The 14072-nt window shown below is 47.6% G+C and overlaps 1 protein-coding gene and 1 long non-coding RNA gene across 5 annotated transcripts in view; both read right to left on the reverse strand.

Moving 5' to 3' along the window:
• The window catches only part of LOC137476578 (uncharacterized), a 79744-nt gene that overhangs the window by 42886 nt on the left and 22786 nt on the right, over positions 1 to 14072 (reverse strand). The gene's annotated exons all lie outside the window — the stretch shown is intronic.
• Positions 1 to 14072, reverse strand: part of FERMT2 (FERM domain containing kindlin 2) — a 50105-nt gene that overhangs the window by 23282 nt on the left and 12751 nt on the right. For all 4 annotated transcript variants that reach the window (XM_068194908.1, XM_068194907.1, XM_068194906.1 and 1 more), the window contains exon 2: positions 8267 to 8500. In XM_068194908.1, coding sequence (XP_068051009.1) covers positions 8267 to 8500 — 234 coding nt within the window. The remainder of the gene's footprint in view (positions 1 to 8266; positions 8501 to 14072) is intronic.

The following is a 14072-nucleotide window of genomic DNA, read 5'->3' on the forward strand; positions in this document are numbered from 1 at the left end:
ACCATTCTGGGATTCTATGGGAAGGAGACAGAAAGGCCTGAGCTGGAATGAAGAATTGTGGAGCTCCATATATGATCAGAAAGGTGGCTTTGAATCGCCAAGAGAAATTTTCCCAACTCTCGGATGAAGCCATTTTGCTGCCTGCAGCATCTTCTCTTCAATTTGCCTGCAAGACCCTGCCTGTGCCTGCTGTCTGTGGCTGAAGGGAAGTCCTTGGCCTTTTTTTCCAGTGTAATCCCTCATTTCTCACCCAGCCCATTTATCTCCCATTTAAGACAAACTCCAGAACTGGGATTAAACCCTCTTCCTTCACAAAGCACCATGTGCACCCTGCAAACTGACTTAAAAAAACACATCTTCTTTACACGGTGTAAAATTCCCAATTTATGCTCTTTTGCACTAAATCCGGCAAGGAAATCTTGCAGCTGCTGCATCTTTATCCACCCAGGTGTGTTGTGATGGGGATCCCAGAAGGATCTGGGTTGGAAGGGACCTTAAAGCTCATCTCATTCCAAGCCTTGCCACGGGCAGGGACACCTTCCACTATCCCAGGTTGCTCCAAGCCCTGTCCAGCCTGGCCCTGGACACTTCCAGGGATCCAGGGGCACCCATTCCCACAAGAAATCAGATTTATGGTTTCCTTACATCACCCACATATAGAACATGACATCATTGACTGGGAGGGCTAAGTATGGACCAACTTCCCCCAAAACTGAAATGATTGGAAATCACACTACTTTCAGTATTCAGCTCTCATAAATACAGATAATAATCTGAGACACAAAGAAATTTTTGATGCAGAAAGAAAACTAATGTTGCAAAGAAGCTTCCGGCATCCAATTTCCTTCCCCGTTTCTGGCTCCCCTAAAGGCCAGAGGGCTGGTTCACCTCCTTAATTCCTGAACATAAAAACTCCATAAATTTACTTGTAGCACACACAGCACTGAGGGGAAATCCTCTCTTTAATGCTGATCCAGCCACCCTCCTTCAGGAAATGTGTTCTGAAGTGGGATATCTCTGGGAAGTGGGATTTCTCTGCACTCCATCACTGCTCCCTCCAACCAGCGACTCATAAAAATTACAGCCTTTGTGCATCACTCTGACGAGTCTTAGAAAAATGAGACCTCAAACCTCATTTTTCTTCCATTTCAGACTTAAAACCAAAAATAAAGGTGGGGTTTTTTTTTTTCCTTGGAATGAGTGAATTCTGTGGATGGCTTTTCACAGTGTAAGTTTACAGAATGAAGCATCTGACTTATCTGCAACATAAATTCTCTCGAGATAAAGTTCTGCAAAACAGACCAGAGGGGGGCAAAAAAAGACAAAAAGAAACTAAAAAAGGAACTTACGTAACTTGAGGAGTGTCTGGAGATAAGGCTGTGGCTGTGCTGGACACTGGGCAGTATCTGATGGAGCAGGTCCTCACCCCCCCAGCACAGTTTACTGGGTTTGTACATTCAGTACATTTTATTATGGGTTCTTCAGATGCCCAGGAACTTAAATATTTATCTGGGCAAAAGCCAAGCTCTCCACTCACTGCCTGGGGCCCTGCAGGTCTCTCAGGACATCCCACAAAGCTTCTGGAGACGCCCAGGGAGTGCTATGGGTGTGGAATCAGCTGGGGCTGACCCTGGCAGAGGTTTTGCTGGAGCCTTCCCAAATTGTGGGAGGAAAATCCAAGTGCCTGTTGACTTATGGATTTGCCAAGGGAGCAATGATGTGCAAAACCACCCAAAAATGGGGTCACTGGGGTTTGGAGGGGTGTGAATGTTTGTGCCAGTGGTTCCCCAGATCTGAAACTGGGCACCATCAGCCCGGAGAGACCCAGGAGGAGAAGGAAAAGGAGGAGGAGGAGGATGCAGGCAGTGGTGATGGAGCCAAGCATTACTGCAAGGCCAATAAAAAGAGCCATTGGAGAGGCAGAGTCAACAAACACTTGGATGTTTTTTTGCTGTAAGTGGGACGAAATCCCCAGGCTCCTGTTATCTGGATGCTTCCTGGAGCACAGGCAGCACTACAAGCCTTGCCCCTGAAGTGGCTGAACTGCAGCTCGAGGCCAATTCAACTCCATTAATTTAATCCCACAAACAAGAGAAAATCAATCCACGTACACCTTTCCCTCTGCACTGGCCCATAAAGAGCAATCCAACTAATTCCAAGGAAGGCTTGGCCAGCATGTCCTAATGTCTTCAGGATGGAATTCTATTTAAATGGTCTCTGTCAACAGCAGAGTAAGGATGAAAAAATTCACTGACTCACACAGTGACATAAAACCTGATGCTCCTACACACACAGAACACCACTGGGGTGGGGATGGGGGGGGGAGAGTGGAAAGGATTTTTTTTTTCCCATCTCAGACACTCTGTAATTAAATCTGGTTATTTCCCTGACCCCAGTTCCTGGGGCTGGTCTGACAGCTGAGCACGGGCAGGCAATAAAAGGGGAAAACGCCGCAGTTGGCAGCGAACACTTGGGCCCTGCAGTTGAAAAAGCTGAGGACGTTGCAATTTGGCCAGCTCTCGAAATGGGAAGATTTCCTTCCACACCCATTCCCTGGACATATTTAGAAATAGCTGTGCCACTGCCAAAGCTCTCTGCTCATGGCAGGGAAAGGCAGCAGATCCATCCTCGGGGTTTCACCGCCTCCGTCTCCCCGTGAACGTCATCCCCGAGCATCCTCCTGATGCTCCTGAGCATCCACAGCCTGCATCCCCAGATCCCAGAGAAACTGAGGTTGGAAAAGACACCCAGGATCATCGAGTCCAACGTGTGAATCATCCCCACCTCGTCAGCCAGCCCAGAGCACTGAGTGCCATGTCCAGTCCTTCCCTGGACACCTCCAGGGATGGGGAATCCACCACCTCCCCGGGCAGCCCCTTCCGAGGCCTGACCACCCTTTCCATGAAGAAATTCCTCCTGAATGCTGGTGTTGCTCCCCAAATTCCCCCTGAGATGCCCATGTGCATCTACCAGGACTCCAAGATTTTAGGGAAAACACTCCTTTATTTACCAGCAGGGTGCGAAGGAAGAAAAGAAAGTTTAGGAGGTTGGCAGTGGCCAGGGATGGTGGGATTCTTGTTCTCTGCAGGGCCAGGAGTTGGACTTGATCTTTGTGGGTCCCTTCCAATCAGGATATTCTGTGATTCCACAAACTCCAGGCAGCTTTGCCTCCTGGAAAGCAACTGGGCCAGGGATGCAGCTCCACGTGCCTGTCACAGAGCCCTGGGAACGCTGCACATCGTCCACCAAAGGGTTTCAGTTTTGCAAAAAAAAACCAAAAACAACAACAACAAAAAAACCCCAAAAAACAACAAACAGTGGCTTTTTATAGAAGTCTTTTTGGCAACGGAGGGCGTGGAAATATTGCAAATACTTCAGGAGTCAGAGGACGTTCTGTCCTGGAGCGGGGAGTGTTTGGAAAGGGAAAAAAACCCGTAAGGTCAACATTTGGCACTGGGATGGTGTCACCTTCCCTGGGCTGGCATCCTGCCACTCCCAAATGCCACTGCCACCAAATGCCACTGCCACCTCGGCTCAGGTTGCATTTGGTGGCTGGAGGCTGAGGCAGGGAAGGCTGGCTGGCACCTTCCCACCACTTGCCGAGTCTCGGGAACCTCCTTATTTTTGGGACGATGGGAAGCATCTCATCACCCTCATGGGACTCTCTGCACCCCTAGCTCCACAAGCTCCTCAGGATCAGACCACCCTCACCCTGTGCAAGAAAGGGAGCTGGAGACCAGAGCAAGATGGAATGTGGGCATGGAAATGCCACAGCTGGGCACAGGATGCTCCCCAGACTGTTTTCCAAAACAGGTGACTAATTCACACGGATTACGAGGCAGGAGCTGGGTGTGAGGCTCCACCAGACTCTGGGGAAATAAAAGAGCCTGAAGGGAATTTCTCTGTCTTACACAGCCTCAGGGTGGGTAGGGAGGGATTGGTCATGAATTTTGGAGTGTTTCCTCCCAGAGCTTCCTCCTCCCAGCTCTGGCACTGAGTTGTTCTCTCTGTGCTCCCATGAACATCAACCACAATCTTCCCCGCTCCTCTTCTCAGGCTGGAGGGCAGCAGAGGTCCCAGATCTTCACAGCCAGGACAAGAGGAGAAGGATGGGAGCTTTTCTGCTGTCACAGCATCTCCCCTCACCCTGCAGCTCCAGCATAAGTCGTGTCCCCAGGAGAAGGAGCATTGCTGGGGCAGGAAACGCCGAGGCCTGGGAAAAAACTCTCACTGCTTCATCTTGCTGTTTGCTTTTCCTGTCCCACGTGCCCAAGAGCAGCAGCAGAGCCTGCCTGGAGTCCCTTGGAGCTCCTGGGATACATGGAAAAAAATACAGGCAGAATGCTGGAAGGAAGCAGCTGTAAGGCATCCACTGGGCTGGAGTCAAGTGAAGCCATCCCAGAATCCCAAAACAGTTTGGGTTGGAAGAGACCTTAAAGATCATCTAGTTCCCTGCCATGGCAGGGACACCTTCCACTATTCCAGGCTGCTCCAAGCCCTGTCCAACCTGGCCTTGGACACTTCCAGGGATCCAGGGGCAGCCTCAGCTTCTCTGGACACCCTGTGCCTCACCGTCCTCATAGCTGAGAATTCCTTCCTGTTCACGCAGGAAAAGAGGATTTTTCCATTTGTTATGTTGGATGATGGGGTGAGCATCTCCTACCTCCCCAAATCCCACTTTCAGTGAGGACATTCCCACTCACACCAATAAAATGCTGAGTGCAGCTGACACCTCAGGTTTTGGCTTTTCTATTTTTCCCATTCTGTGCTGCTTTAGTGTGTGGGTCTGGGCTCCATATGAGGGGATGATGAGCTCTCTGCACAGAGCAGGGAGACAAAACAATTCCTTTTCCAGCTGGGCACCAAGGACAAATGATCCAAACCTCAGGCCCAGGAGCACAAACAACGTGGGCTGGAGAGAGAAAAACAAGCAGGATGGGACTGCACGGGCTAAAGCTGGAATGGGACAATGAACTGCAATGTGCCCATGGAGCAGAGCTGATCACAGTGAGAGCCCCCGGGAGCGCTCGTGCATTTTGGGACCATTTGGGTTCATCTTGGGTGCAGCCTTTGCTGGGCTCTGGTGCTGCCCAAGGTGGATCCATGGAGGAGATCCTTTGAATAAATCCCTGCTTTGTTCTGTGACTCCATCCAGCCTCTGCTCTAGGGCAGCCTTCACAAGGCATCACAGCCCACCAAATTTGCAGTTGGATATTTGATGGGCAGTTTTCTGGGTGGAATTACCTCCCAGTGGGATAATGAGAGCATTACATCCCAACCCCCGCGTCCCACTGCCAGCCAGGCGGGAAGCACAAATCCCGGCTGCTCAGGGAAAAAAGAAAAAAAAAAGAAAAAAAAAGTTTTACTTTCTCTTTCTCTGGTCTTTAACTGCAGATCAAAGCTGGCCCTTCAGGCTGGAGCTGCCTGCCAGCAGCTGCTCCCGGGCAGGATTCCAGGCCACCCTTTGGATGAGGGCTGCCCATCCCATGCACTGCCCGCTCCTCTCCTCGTGCCTGCTGGGGTCAATCCCTGCCTTTAACCCTCCTGAGGGGCTGCTGTGGGAATCAAGAGGCTGCAGTCCAGCCACTGGGAATGAGATTGGGGTTTTTTCCGGCTTCACACGACCTCCAGGAAAGTGAGGGATGTGTGAGTGGCTCCAGCATCTTCCCACAGGCACCTCCTGGGAGCCCCGGGGAGCTGCCCTTTGGAATAACTTCTCTCTGCACAAGAACAGAGACTTCTCTTTAAAATAATCAACCACACTCTGCAAGGGTCACACCTCTGGGTAACCATTTAAAGGGAACAGAAGCAAAGGACGGCCCTAAATCATTCATCCACGGATGTTCCCGCTCGTGTAGCGAGGATTTTATAAATGCAACCAGCCAGAGTCCAGAGAACATCAGGAATTACTTCAGTTACTGAGGTGTGTTAATTAAATGATCCAGGGGCAACGACAGCAAACAGGTACAGCCAAAATATGAGCAACTCCCAGGCACAGCTCTGTCCTAAGTTCCCTGGAGCTCAGAAATCAAGGGATTTCAGAGACAAGGACTATGCAGGGATCACTTTCCCTTCCACCTTGAAATATCTGCTCAGTTTTCCTTCCAGATACAATTAGCATTATTTACATGGAATATGAGAGCTCTCTGCAGCCACCCTGTGCAGGGATGCTGAGGAGGGCAGGGAAAGGCAATGGAGAAAAATGGAGCAGGAAAACACAAATGGGAAGGGAAAAAGGAGAATCATAGAATCACAAAATCACAGAATTTAGGGTTGGAAGGGACCTTAAATATCCAACACTTTCCACTATTCCAGGGTGCTCCAAGGTCTGTCCAGCCTGGCCTTGGACACTTCCAGGAATGGGACAGCCACAGCTTCTCTGGGCCACCCTCAGAGCCAAGATTTTAATCCTAATATGTAATATATACATAAATAAATATAATAGATGGGTTTTTACATTAATGTGTAATATACACTTTTGTATTATATATATATATTAAGTATATAAATGTTAAAACACATTAGATATGACATCTATAAACAGTGGTATTTCAACATCTATAGGTGCATTTATACACTTATATAAAATGTATTTATACACCATTTCTATTTATACCTCTGTGGTTCTGGGAAGAGCATCCCAGCCCCTCCAACTCCAGCACTTTTGCATCCCCACATCCCAGTCCCTCTTCCCTCAAGCTGATGCCAAGCTCATGTATCATCTTCCCAGTAGCTCTGAACATCTGGCTCCCAGTAAACACAACTGGGAGGGCTAAACAACTTAATCACTGCAGTTTGTGTCTGTCCTCAAACAGCTCAGACTGCTGAGAGGCACTCAAAGGAAAGTGAAATTTCCAGTAAAAGCCCTGCTTCCCCCAAAATCAGGAACTTCATTTCAGTAGTTCAGATGCTGCAGAAGGGAAGTCAGCACCACCCTTGATGGATGTGTCCCTGCTGCCTGCTCACAGCTCCAACCTCTGCTATCCCACAGGCTTTTCCCCCCTCCCAAACCCTTGAATATCAGGATTATTCTGCTAGTTTGGTCATAAATACACCAAATGCTCTGAAGTTGGAAGAAAAGGCTGCTTCAGGGCCATGTAAGATTCTGACAGCATCAGTGACAGACCTCCTGTCCCGTGATGAACCATATCAGAACTTCCTGACATGAGTCACTGCTGGAGAGATTCATCAGCGTCCAAGCCTGGGACCTCCCTGTCTAGCACGACATCCCAAATGCCAGTGGGACACGGGGGTGGGGGATGCAAAATCCACTCAGAAATAACGCTGGCTAAGCCACTTCTATTTTAAGGAGAAATTGCCCAATATTTACGTTTTTTAAAAAACCCCAACAAAACAGGAAAGCAACAGCAAAGAGCTGTAACCAGCTAAAAATACCAACCAAACCACGGATGCACCGGACACGGCACGTAGGGATGAGCTCTTCCTGCCTCCCCAGACAACTGGGTCAGCCAAGAGTAACCTCAGCTGCCTTCTGAGAGCAGGAATAGATGTGCTACAGTTGAGAATGGGTTGCAGGCTCTTTTGGGAGGGGAGAATTCCAACGTGGAGTGCTTCCTGGAGTTCCTCGGGGTGGAGTTGCCATCTCCTCATTGGGGGTTTTTTTGGTGGGCAGGAAGAAACATTAAGTTTTGGGACGAGGAATTTGCGAAGATGGGTAAAAAATTATACCTGGTAGGGAATGATTCCTCCTTTCTCATGGGCTTCTCCTCCACCAGGAAATGAGGGTGAAGAGGAGACAGCAAGACTCGGTTCCTTCCCTCCACCAGACAGTTTTACAGTGGAGCATCACCACTTAATCTCTAATATGATTTTCCACTATAAGACAACCCACAGGGCTGGCAGATTTCCCACTTCAGGGTTTGCTTTTCATCCAGCCCATACATTTGCAGGGGAAAAAAAAAAAATCAAAACCAGTCTAAATATCAAGCAGGGCTGGTACCGCCTCGCCTGTGACAGACCTGAGGACAGCTCTGCTACAGATGAGAATTCAGCACAAAAAATGCTGAATTCTCCAATTTTCATCTCAATTGGTCCTGTTATTGAAGTATTTGCACAAAAAAGAGTAGATCTGGAAGGGAAAGAGAAAGGACATCTGGGGTGTCTGATGTTCAAGCGACTCCTGGGTGTTCAATGCCAGAGGACACCAAGGATTTATCAAATTTACAGGACAAGCACGTGCACCAGAGGAGAGGCAGGAGCCAAACCGACCGGGAAGCTCCCCAGGGGGAGGTTTTTCAGCACTTACTGAAGGTTTTGCAGATGTCAGAAACAGCCTTGAAGACCCTGTCGGAGAAGTTGACTTTGACCTTGACGTACTTCATGTTGGGCAGCTGCAGGCGCAGCAGCTTGTGCTGAGGGGTGAACTGGAGCTTGGCATCCGCCTGGATCCCGTATTTATCCAACGTCCAGTGAGTTTTAAGGAGCCAAGTTTTCTTCTTTTCCCACCACAGCGCGTGATCCGACCAGTCCTTCTTGACATCTACAACAAAGAAGCCATTTTTCCCCCAGTTAAAAGCGGCACCAGAACGAGCCTTCGGAGGACAAAAGAAGTTTTAAAATGTGCTTAGCTGAGAAGGAACTATCCATCCAAAAAAACTCCAACAGCCCTTTCTGGATACAAGTAACTGCTTGTATTCAACACTGTTTTGATGGGATGTAAAAGCAGGGAAGAATCCAAGGGAATAAAGATGAGACTCAACGTGTCCCATGGATCATCAGCCCGGCAGTGATCCCGCCTCGAACACGGAGCCAAGGGGTCATGAGTGACCCAACACCTCCTCCAGCAGGGATTTTGCACAGTTTTTGGGGTTAACTATCAATGCTTGGGGTTTTTCCCACCATCCAGGATACCTGTGCTATCCAAAGGTGAGCTCAACCACCATGGCACACATGGAAAACAGAACCACGAGGAGGTTTGCAAGGAGAATTCAACAGGACCTTCAGTTTCCACAAAAAAACCCCAAAAAAAACCCCTGAAAATTCCCAACTGAAACAAAAAGTTGCCTCCCAAATGACCAAGAAAACTCAACAGCCACATCTCCTTCCAGCGGGGATGTAGCCATGGGGTTTTTGGGGTCACCTTCAGGTTGGGAAGCATTTGGGGAACCAAAGTATGGTGATAACTCCAAAAGACAAACCCTATGCAATACTTTCCTTAACACCTGGAATATTTTTCACTAACACCTGGCTCTGCCATTCCTGCAGAGCATTTTCCACTCTGACAACCAATAACAGTGCCACGTCCTTCCACCACACAGGGAAAAGAGAATGGAATGATATGCAATGTAATAATTTATTTAGTAATAGAATAATGCAGCTTTCAGCTCCAGATCCCCCTGTGATGCTGGATTTCCATCATGAAACACCAATTAAAACCACCAGCTGACACTTATTCCAATAGCTCCTGTCTCCATCCTTCAGCATCACAGGGCACCAGCCAGAAAGGCAGGAGCAATTCCAGAGGATTGGAGAAGTTCCAGGATTAGGTAAAGTCCCAGCAGACACAATGCCAAAGGGACTGAAGGAACACAATCCAGCACCAACATCACGCTGGGATTCTTGATGTCCTGTACAGGAACTGGACTGGATGACCTCGTGGTTCCTCCCAGCTCAGGATATTCCGTGATCCTGTGATAGTGAAGATTATCCCCACGAGCCACATCTGAATTAAACTGAGATGAGAACAATGTGACAAATGAACTTTTGTCTGTCCCTATCTCAAACCAGGATCTGGAGCTCGGGGTTACTGAGAAAACCCAGCAGGAGCTGGATTTTTCCTCTGAACTCCTGGTTTAATGGCACAATCAGCTCTGCAGAAAGTGGAAACATTCAGCTGGACTTTTCAACAGCTTTGTACAATCAAATTAAACAAAACCAAATATAGAAAAGCATGCAAACTTGCACAAGCCTTGTCTACCCGGAAAATAATCCAAGAAATCATTACAATGGACTCTGGTAATGAAGTCCAACTTCTGCCCTACTGAAAGCTGAACGAGTTGGCACCAAAAATCAGGGGGAGGAAAAAACCAAAGGCATTTGGAATCAGTAACATTTATGCCTGACAGAAGGTGATTTGGGTTTACACTGCTGATTAACCATTCAGGCCAAGGCACAAAAACAGCTCTCTGGGCCTGAGAGTAATTAACACTTTCAATTAACAGAGAGATGTTGGTTCTAGCAGGAAGGGGAAGGTCTGTGCCTGTCCCACGGGGTAGTTATATATAAAAGAGGCTGGCAAATGTTTAGCAGCTGCTTTGTGGAGTTGAGTTTTACACACTGACAAGAGCCTTGGGTGCTTTGCAAGGGATCCAGGACTGCTTGGAGCAATCCCTGCAGGCCAGGGAATGCCAACAGCCTGGTTAAATCTGATCAAAGGTTCACAGACCTTCACCAGAGTCCCAGTTCACCAGTTACTGATTTCTTGGGGTTACAGCTTCACAGCAAGGCTGAATATTTCAGCTCAGGCTCTTCCCAACTACTACCATCAGTCACCGGCCACTTCATATTTATCCACCTATCCTATTCATCATTATATTCATTATAGCAATCCTTATTCATATTTATCAACTATTATCAATTTATCAGCTGGCCCTTCCATTCATCAGAGCTCAGGTAAGTCTCCACGTACTGCAAATCCACCTTAGAGATCCCAGACCTGGAATTTAGAGTCTACAGGTTGCAGATCTCAGAGATGTTTGTAGATCCAGCAGCTCCTCTGAGCTGCTGAATGTGATGGACCTGGAGCTGCTGGAGGGAGTCCAGAGGAAGGTCACCAAGATGATCAGAGGGATGGAGCACCTCTGCTGTGAGGAAAAGCTGGGAGAGCTGGGATTGCTCAGCCTGGGGAAAGGCAGCTTTGAGTTGATCTTACTGTGGCCTTCCAGTGCCTGAGGAAGCTACAAGATGGAGAGAGACTATTTACAGGGGATGAAGTGACAGGACACAAGGAATGGCTTCCCACTGCCAGAGGGCAGGGATGGATGGGAGATTGGGAAGGAATTCTTCCCTGGGAGGGTGGTGAGGGCCTGGCACAGGGTGCCCAGAGAAGCTGTGGGTACCCCTGGATCCCTGGCAGTGTCCAAGGCCAGGCTGGATGGGGCTTGGAGAACCCTGGGATAGGGGCAGGTGCCCCTGCTCTTGAGGGTGGAACTGGATGGGCTTTGAGCTCCCTTCCAAGCCAAACCTTTCCAGGATTCCATTAAATGAGCTGCACACGTGTAAGGTGACAAGAAATCACTGCCATCCTTCCAGACAAGGAACCCCCCAGGTGAAGGCAGCAGGGATGTGGAAGCTGGAGCGGTCAGCATCAGCTGGAGCTCAGGGAGCTCCAGGAGCCCAACCCCCAGCAGCAACACCCTCGGGAAAGGGAAGCACGGCGCTTCCTTCCCGGCCTCCAAAATAAACCCTGCTCCTTGCTTCCCCCACCTTCCCCTGCAGCCCGAACCCAAACCTCTGGAACCTGTGATTTTTTTTTGAACCTCAAACCCAGCTGTGATTTTTTTTCCCCCAGGCAGAACCTGGTGTTGCATTTGCCTCCCAGAACTGTGCCAAGAGGCAGCGACGAGGGACGTTCAGGATGTTTTGCACAGCAAAACCTACGGAGCTGTTCCCCTTGGAAAGCCATTCAGACAGTCCTGGGAATGTGAGAGGCATCTTAAATCACACAGATGGCTGCAGAGACCTCTGTGAGGACAGAACAGCGAGGGAAGGAGTGAAGGGCTGCTCTATAAAGTGCTGTAAGCCTGAAACATCCTCAGCTTTCAATCCACGCCGGCGCCTGGCTGCAGTCGCATCCCGCCAGCTTGTCCAGCGTGAATTACAATTGCAGATTTTAGTTCCCGCAGCCACCACTAAATTCCCTAAAATCTAGAATCCCAAGCAGCAATGAGTCTGAATTGAGATGCACACAGGGTGTGCTTTAATTCTGGGCTCGCTGTCGCCACAAACACAATCAGAATTCCAGCAGCAAGGCCAAATCCGGGAAGGGCAAAGAAAATCGAGGCAGCCCTGCCTGGTAGCCCATTTGTCCCATGTGGGAAAAGGATTTGTAGAAAATTTTTAAAGTTTGGTGGAAGGCTCACATAGTATGTAAACTTTGAGATAAGAAATGTTGATTTAGAAATGCTGTGGAATAGCATAGACATGATTGAGAAATGGAACTAGAAGTAAGTTTTAAAGGGTGTTTTTGTAAATAAGATTAGGTATTTTGGAGAAATAGAATTATGAAAGATGTATTGTAGTAGGACTTATAAGGGGTAATTTTAGATGATTGGCTTTAAGGCATCTACAGCATGGCGTGGCAAAGGCTGATAGGCCAAGAAACACTTATAATATATTGTAATTAGAAAACAGTTGGCTTCTGATTGTGATGGTGTGAATTATAACATCTGCACTGTCTCACCCTTCACATGAGACTGAAAATGGAATAAAAGTTTTAAAACACCTCTCAGTTGCCCCATCTCTAGGTCAGAAAAAGGGCATAACCCAACAATCCCATTTATCCCAGGACTTGGCTGCTCCCAGACACTCTGCCTCTGCCAATCCATGGTTTTTTAGAGTCCCTTTCCTGCTGAAGCTCCTTCCTGCAGAAGCTCTGCCGTCACTTGGCAGCTCCCCCGGGCCAGCTTAGGACTCACAGGCAGTAGGATACAAGTCTCCAGCACTGTGTAAACACTGTATTTTCCTTGTTATATTTTGGGATATCCCCTGTTGCAGATGGGCTCTCCTTCCATGCACTGCTCAGGACAACAGAGCCCTGATATGACCTAACAAATCTCTTTTTCCTCCCCCTTCCCAATGCATGGTTAATCCCACTGGGTGGTATTTGGAAGGCAGGGGTGGCTCCCATCTCTGGGAGAGGCTTTCCTGGGAATCACCTGGGAATCACCAGATTCCCTTTCACACCCACATCCAGGATTAAATCCATAGGACAGCCAAGACCCTGCAAATGCCTCCATCACCTTAACACTGGGGGTTAATAAAAAAAAATTAAAAAGCTCCTGCATAAGCTTGAGGAGGAATTCTGCAAGCCTGCTTGGGTTGGATCATGGATTTTTGGTGGAATTTTAGAAATAGAGGATTTGCAGCTGATGATGTTTTCCCTGGAATTCTCTCCACCTTCAGAGAGGCAGCAGAAGCAGCCAGGGCAGAGGCTGCAGCTCATTCCTTAATTAAAAATGACGGCTTTTAGAGCAATGGATTCAAGCCTTCAGCATTCCCACAGGAACAATCCAAGAGGACCATCCCCCTCTGGAGCAAAAGATGCCAGAGCCAAAGCCCATCCATCCCACTGGGGGGTTTTCCACAGGAGCAGAATGAGCTCCACAGCTTTCCCTGGCTCTTTCCCAGAGGTGGGTTAATCAGATTATCCCTGCTCTGGAATAGGCACACTTGGGAAGCTGAGGTGGCAAAATGCCTTTCCATTCTCTCTAATTTATCTATATAAAAATAATGATAAAAAAATATATGCTTAAACATCTATTTATATATAAAATATATAAGATATATTATGCATATAAACATACAAATAAACTTTTACCCCATATATCTATATCTGAATATATAAAATAGAGACAAAACTGAATTATATACATATATAATTACAGATAAGCACCCAAAACAAATGCATATAAAATATATCCACATACATACATATATAAATGCCACATACACATAGATACACACACACACATATATATATATATATATCTCCAAGATACAGTGCAGGGACTGAAACCAACTCACAAGCCAAGTATTTCCTCTTGCAAAAAGTCATTTTTGTATTTGATAATCTACACAAAACCAACCCCAAGTTTTCCACCTTTTCACTGAGTTTGGTGCAGATGGGCTGAAACTCCTCGAGGGTTTTTATAAGAAAATTAAAATAGAAGTGGTCACTTTCTTTTTTTTTTTTTTTTTTTTTTTTTTTGGTGATTTCTGGATTTTAAAATTAATACACACTTCACACTGAATTGAAAAAATACAGATGTGGACAAAAAGCACTGAGTGCAGGCAGCTGATTAAAGCACTTTTAAACACAAATTCCTGCTGAT

Source organism: Anomalospiza imberbis, chromosome 6 (genome assembly GCF_031753505.1).
Source record: "Anomalospiza imberbis isolate Cuckoo-Finch-1a 21T00152 chromosome 6, ASM3175350v1, whole genome shotgun sequence".
Lineage (NCBI taxonomy): Eukaryota > Metazoa > Chordata > Aves > Passeriformes > Viduidae > Anomalospiza > Anomalospiza imberbis.